Here is a 7,408-nt window from a genome sequence, read left to right as displayed (position 1 = left end):
AATCCTTCAACTTATTGCTTTTAACCGCGTTTTTTTTTTTTTTTACTTAGGTAAAATCAAGATATGATTATACATTTAGGTCTCAGGAAAAAAAAAAAAAAAAAAAAAAAAAAAAACTCCTTTTTTGAAAGCACTGGAACTTAAATGAACATGCTGGAATCACGTATAAACTGAAGTGTAAAGGTTTTATAGTTAATTTATTTTTAACTTTCGAAATCGCCATTCAGTTGAAGCAAATTTCTAATACATTCTTGAAACAACTCCCCACACAAACAGTACAGGCAGAGGTAGTTTTAAGGGCTAGCAGCCAGTGCTAGGTTAAGTTAGGTCATATATACAGAGTAGTGAAAAACATACATTGAATGCAGAAATTCATAACACTACCACATGTGTCACCTTAAGGTAGCTCAGTCTACTTCATGGACTGTTTAATTTTACAACAGTTGTTAATATAAAAGGATATCATTACCTATTAACAGGTATGTAACAATAATTAGGCACCTAATTATTGAACACCTTTCCAGGTATAGCTACACCCCTAAATACATCTTACTGTCCAGCACCGAGGTCACTGGGGTACCATGTAAGTACAAGGACAAATATTTAAAATGCTGGACTGTCCACTGTGGCGACTGGCACCATGTGAACTGTGTCTCAGAGCTCTTTCAGCGCAATGATCTTGGCTTGAAGGACTACACTCTTGCAATTATGCAAGCTTTTGTGTTTTGGATCCATTGACAACCTCCCAGTTTGCCAATGCTAAGAAATGCATATATATCTTACCTGTTATTCACAAAGCACAGAAAGCTTGAAGATAACCCTAACAGCAAGCTGGGCGGTTTCATGAATATCAAACTCCATTTCATCAAGAAGAGTCTTTGACTATGTCACTGATGCTTCCTCTTTTGTTGTTGTTTCTTAGCTGCTGAAAAATAGCCATTTAAAAAGTATGACCAAATTTCTTTTTGAAATGAATGTTCTAATAGATGATACAGATGGATTTAGAAGCCTGCTGCCTACAAATGGTTTGTGAAACTGTCCCCAGGTTTATAAATGCAGAACAGATTTATAAAACTGTGTCTTGTATGGAAGATCTTGGGAAAGTCACAATGTTACATGAGGACCATTAACTAGTCTAGTGTTTGTACTAAACTATACATTTGTTTTACAGATCTTTTTTCAAATAGGTTTAAGAGAGGGCTCTTCTACGAGATGAGCCTCACTGTGTAAAATACAAGTAATTACCCGCAATACTCAAATAAGCAACCATCTGATGGAGAGTTGAGAACTTCAGAGGATAAATCCTGATCTGCAGAATTATTATCTGCCTTATAAAATGCAATTTGATTCTGTTCTGCAATAGCAGATAGGTCGTTCCATACCAATGGACCTGACATGTATTTGACTTTGTAGTGGAGGGTGCTTTAGGCTGTACCTGCTGCCAATGTTTGTAGTATAAACAAAAGAGTGAGCTGGGATTGTAAAACCAGAGCGTATTTAATCAGATTCACTTTCACAAAGAGGCTTTCATCTTTAATCATTTCATGTTATCTCCCTATCTGCCAGAGTTCTTCACTCCAGCTATTTAAGCAATTGCATAATTGAAGCATTTAGGAACTGGTACATTTCTACCATGTACATTGCAGGCCGAAGGATTTACTAGCATGCTAATTCTTCCTCAATACACCCCAATATCATTTGATATTTACATGAAGGAGAACTACCTTTCAAGTCAAACCTTAATGATATTTATGAGAGTGACAAGGTCTGACCTTCAATAACCTGTCTCATTCGCAGGGTATATAAGTGAAAAAAGAGCAAATGTAGGGAGAAAGAGTTCAATGTTTTGTTTTTTTTTCTGCTTAAAAAATACTTTATTACAAATATTATACCCTTTGCCCACAATGGCCAATATTTACAGCGCATCAGTAACATATAAAATTATAAAAGTTGTGTCACAGTGTTCTTTCAGTCATAGAGTATCTTGTCCCGGAAATACTCAATAACAATTCTCAGCACTTTTAAAACAATGACTAAAATACATCAATCTGCAAGACCTAAAAAAAAAAAAAAAAAAATATATATATATATATATATATATATATATATATTATATATATATATATATATATACACACACACACACACACACACACACACACACACACACACACACACACACACACACAATACAATAACCTACTAGAAAAGACACAAGCTTCATTCATAACTTCAAAACATTAAATTAATTCTTAGAAGGTCGAGCAGACAAACATTTTAACTTATGCTTTTGTCAATTTGACTAAACGTTTTGCCACAAATGCTGGAGGCATTGTAAATTAATTCCATCTGAGTTTCAGCACAGACTAGCATGGCACAAGGCTATCTGGCTGCAAGATGAAAGCTTTTTGCCTTTGTTGTGGATACAAATTCAAATTACTGTGACAAAGAATGTAAAGAATGCATTTAATAAAAACAGGAAAAATATTACTCAGCTTAATTACTGTTGAGTGATTTGAATGAATTGAAAAGGGCACAACAGAATCATATAGCATTAGAGTGCCAGTGCTACACTGAAGTCCTACGAATTTACTATCATGCTTGAATAAATACATGATACAGCCTCTGTCGGGAGCTATTTAGATAGCAGAAAGTACAGTAATATACTGTATCAAAACCTTAACTGGCAGTAACCTTGGAGAACAAATCATGCTACAGGAGAGTTGGCAGAAATGCCTTTGGTCAACCTTTTCAATTTAAACACACCAAATCCTATAATATCCCCCTAATTGTATTTTACAATAGGCTAAGAAACTGTTACCAAACAAAACCCCAATATTCATCTATAAATAATTTGGGTAAAATAAAAACATGCAATTAAATATTTTTTCCTGCATTTGTTTTTTTAAATGTTGAAGGCAGGCAGAAAGAGAGAGGTGCTACTTTCCTGCATTTGTCTGTCTGCCTGCCTCTACACCTCTGTGCCTTCCCTAGGGTAGAGAAGCCCTCCGGAACTCAGACTGGGGTAGAAGTGGCTGTTAAACTGGTTGAGGACGGAGCTGCTGTAGCCGAGTGAGGAGGGGGGTGCTGGGGACGTCCACTCTGTCCCACTGACTCCAGGGATGCTCGGGGTGTTGGGGGAGAAGGCCCCAAAGCCACCCATGGTCTGTCCTACTCTCTGAGAGATCTCGCTCCCGAATCCTAGTGCCGTGGGCCTGCTCAGAGTCGGAGAGTCACTGTTCATATAGGACGTCATGCTGGACAGGAAGTTGTTGAGGCAGGGGGAGGAGGTACTAGCAGAAGATGACGGGGATGGCTCTCTGTCCTGGGCCCCTGCCTCTGAGCTGTCCAGTAAAGCCTCACGTGCCTTGGGGCTCCCCTCTAGGGAGCTCTCCCCCTCCAGCGGGGTGCCTCTCAGGGGGCTACCTTCCTCCAGCGAGCTGCCTTCGGGCCTCTCAGAACTCAGTGCTCCCCCGCCACTGCTGGAGTTTAAGTCTGACTTTCTTTTCCTCTTCCGGCGGAAGTTCCCATTGTCGAACATCTTCTCGCAGTTGGGGTCCAGGGTCCAGTAGTTTCCCTTGCCTGCACAGAGTGGGAGAGAGCAAACACCAGATTATTTTCATTTCCATTAACAGAAGTTCTAATTTAAGAACACCAATAAATATCAAACATTTAGAGCCACTATAGTTGTTGTTGTTATTATTATTATTATTATTATTATTATTATTATTATTATTATGAATATGATATCATGAAATCATGTACTTATATATAATTTACATGTTATATATGGCTAAATACCTTAAGACACTAGTGACAAGTTTTGTGATCACTGTTCTGTTCGATCGCCTCCCAGTCTTGATGTGGTCGAACGTTAAAGAAAAAAAAAACAAGTCCACATATAAAATTTAAGTTCAATGATTTATCACAGTGTCATTATATATATAATATATATATAATATATATATATATATATATATATATAGATATATATATATGTATCTACGACCTTTACGACTTTAGTATATATTACGACAGTCGACACAAAGCTGGAAATGCTGAAATCATACTAGCACTCAGTTGTCAGCCTGCTCTTACCTGGGTCATCCTCATCACGGGGCACCTTCTTGAAGCAGTCATTAAGGGACAGGTTGTGGCGGATGGAGTTCTGCCAGCCTGCCTTGCTCTTGTTATAGAAGGGAAAGTTATCGGCCACGTACTGGTAGATTTGGCTGAGGGTGAGCCTCTTTTCGTGGACGCTGTGGATCGCCATGGCGATGAGGGCAGAGTAGGAGTAGGGCGGCCTCACCAGCTTCATCAGGTCCTCCTGGGAGGGGAGGGAGAACCAGCTCAGGTCTGCGGCTCCTAGCCCTGGGCCACCTGGCAGGAAGGGCCTTTGCATGCCGTAGTGCTGTGGAACGAATGGAGCAGCACCCGACCCGGGCAGGTAGGGAGTACTGTTGATCCCTGAGCTGTTGAACCACAGGTAAGGGTTGGGGGTGGCCCCGCTATAGTCCCCAAGGTCATAAGTTGGTGGCCTCTGGGGACTGGGCAGGCTGCTCGGATGGTAGTAGTTGTCGCCGTACAAACTTATTTCTGGAGGCTCCTGCCCAATGTTGGGGAACTGAGGGCTGCAGCGAGGGGGAGATTGTCCCTGTTGGTCGAATGAGCTCATTATCGCAGGTCTTCCAAGTGCGCTGTCTCTTTTTCTTTCTCTCTCTCTCTCTCTCTCTCTCTCTCTCTCTCTCTCTCTCTCTCTCTCTCTCTCTCTCTCTCTCGTGCTCTCTCAAAAAGGTTAAAGTATCTACCTGTTTTCTAACAGGAGAGCTGCTGACAGGTGTATTATCTGCTGGCTCACCTGCAGCTTTAATACATCAGCTAGCCATGCCCACTGGCTCTGATTGGTAGAGCTGCCTCACTGGGGTTTAGGGACCATTTCTCAAGTTTCACCATAATAGTCACATTTCAATGTCTTGGTACTTAGAAGAAGTTGTGAGGAGTTATTTTCCATTGTTAAAAGTTTTTTTTTCCCCCCAACTAAGATTTTCTGGCTGAGTTTTTTTTTTTTTTTTTTTTCCAGAGGAGATAGGAGAGATCCTTCTTTTACATTGTCACACTGTAAACACAAAACCAAATGAGCCTGAGAGGGAATAAATAATAATTGGGCTCTCTCTACTCCAAACTATAATATAATAATTAAATAATTTCAGGACAAATAGTTTCACTCAGACGAGTTAACAAACAAAACATAAATGAATGATTACTCTATAATTATATTTGACGATTAAGAATATAATATATATATATATATATATATATATATATATATATATATATATATATATATATATATATATACACACACACACACGCTTTTTATACAATTTGGTATACGAATCTTGTAGTTTCGCAAAATTTATATTTCTTTATTTTTATTTTTATGGACCAAATTAGAATTAGAAATATTATGATGTGAAATACTAAAACTGTTATCGTTATTCGCTGTGTTTGTTAAATACAGCGGCACAAATCTGAAAATACGTCGACTTCTGGTACCCAATAAAGGCAGCATGTATTGGATTCAATTACAAAACCAATCAGGATGCAATATATTATTATGCAGACACATTATTTGGTATCTACAAATATACCGTATTAAATTACATGTCATAGGCATATTTTACATATTTCTAAAATCTAGCACTGTATATATTCTACTTATGAAAAGCATGCTTATTTTCCACGTGTAAAACCACGTGTCTCGAACACTTAAAAACCTGCGGCAACAGCCTGGACTCCCCCTTTACCCTAGTAGTACCTACTCAAGTTGAAAATATTATAGGGACAAGCACCTGTAATGTTCAAGACACAAATGCCGGTAAATTTTTACAGGCTATTGACTATTACAGACTATTTGGAAATACAATTCAGGAGAAACAGGTAAAACAGGTGTAATAACAGAGAGTGTGGTTTTGGCATAACCAAGCGAGCGCACTGTATCCTACTAAATTGCAGGATGTGATTAATGGTACTTATAATTCGTGAAAACCAACACTGTCACAAAATACATAGGGCTACTTTCGGGACGCCCTTGTAACTTTGAATACTCTATAATAAAATGAGAAAGAACCAAAAAAGGCATAGGGCGGTGATTTGGTTTTATTAAAAAAAAAAAAAAAAAAAAAAAAACATACGACACCCCTAGCCCATATCATCTAATCAGTAATCAGTAGTACCCTTTAAAACTAGTCAGGCTACGCTACACCCTCATAAATAGTCATAAATCAACATCAACTGGCGGCTAAAAATATGACATCAAGTGCTTTCGTTGTCACTTGCTTGCGATTCTCATAGCCCCCCCCCCCACTATAGTATGCACTCTTGTGTAGCTGTAGGTTATTCACCTGAAATGAGTAGTGTTACAGTGCCCCCCAGTGGCAACTGAATGTGTTCAAAAGTAATTGTACTTGTTATTGTATTTTTCTGCTCGGTTTTATCAACATAACCCGTATTTTGGTTTGTAGTAATAAAAATATTACACACAATGGATTGGCTCGGGAGAGGCAAGGCGGCAGGTGTTGTAACCAATTCTGTATCCCCTCACAATCCCTGGCACAATGCGCATGCGTAAAATGAGATCGGCCCACATGCACGCCTGAGTCTTCTTCTGCTCGTGTTTGAGGTGAGGTATGTGTGATGTGCACGCGCAGCAGTTGTCAGCAGCATTTTGCAAGCATTTATCAACATCATGAGTACGCGTCAGACAGCACGACATTATTCTCTTGTGCTGTGTAATCTAATAAAATGTGGTTTATTTTCATAAAAAAAATCTTTGACGTGTTGTTTCGTACGCAAGTTATCACAAGGATACACTGTATTACTGTGTGCATTATAGTTACTTAGATTAAGGACATACGACTAGCAGTACAGCGTGTGCTTGTTTATAAACATTTTTATAATTGTGTTTTTTTTTTTCTCGTTTGTTTGTTTTTTTACTCATGAGCAACCTGTGGAGTTTTGTATTGATTAAAAACGAGTAATGTAGTTTTTGTTTAGTCTAACGAATTAATGCAGTGTATTAACTATGTGACCTACCTGTTTTTAAACGATTGTATTGATTTTAAAGTAGGCTCATTTTTTTGTATTTCAAAACTTTAAATAAACTTAGTTTTAGTACCTAAATTTATCATCCCTATCATTTAATCGGGCTGTTGCAGATAATGATGACGTATTTACCAGTAGCTCACTCAGCACTACCCTGTGTGCGCTACCCTGCAAGAGCTACGCTGTGGGAGACTTCGCTTTGCAGCAATACCCCTCTCGCAACAGCGGCAGCACCCATATGTACGGTGGCCCCGAAGTGCAAAACACAACAACAAATTGAAAAACAAAACAGCAAATCAGAAAA

At 38.7% G+C, this 7,408-nt stretch overlaps 1 protein-coding gene across 1 annotated transcript; it reads right to left on the bottom strand.

Annotated features, from left to right (window-relative positions):
- Nucleotides 1–2,153: 2,153 nt before the first annotated feature.
- On the bottom strand, nt 2,154–4,827 carry LOC121323974 (forkhead box protein I1-ema-like). Its single transcript, XM_041265329.1, has 2 exons — nt 4,099–4,827; nt 2,154–3,582 (listed from the first exon to the last, which is right to left on the bottom strand). The coding sequence occupies exons 1-2, from the start codon at nt 4,673–4,675 to the stop codon at nt 2,972–2,974; spliced, it is 1,188 nt and encodes a 395-aa protein (XP_041121263.1). The 5' UTR covers nt 4,676–4,827; the 3' UTR covers nt 2,154–2,971.
- Between the last annotated feature and the right edge of the window lie 2,581 nt (nt 4,828–7,408).

The sequence above is a fragment of the Polyodon spathula genome, chromosome 12, assembly GCF_017654505.1.
Source record: "Polyodon spathula isolate WHYD16114869_AA chromosome 12, ASM1765450v1, whole genome shotgun sequence".
NCBI classification, from domain to species: Eukaryota; Metazoa; Chordata; class Actinopteri; order Acipenseriformes; family Polyodontidae; genus Polyodon; species Polyodon spathula.
Note: the sequence above shows the minus strand (reverse complement) of the source record. Positions and strands in the feature narration are given on the sequence as shown.

What these genes read in the sequence shown, in the direction of transcription:
- LOC121323974 (XM_041265329.1), bottom strand. Translation starts at nt 4,675, where the DNA reads ATGAGCTCATTCGACCAACAGGGACAATCTCCCCCTCGCTGCAGCCCT. An exon ending in CCGTGATGAGGATGACCCAG is followed by an intron (nt 3,583 to 4,098) that starts GTAAGAGCAGGC and finishes CACTCTGTGCAG; the next exon opens with GCAAGGGAAACTACTGGACC.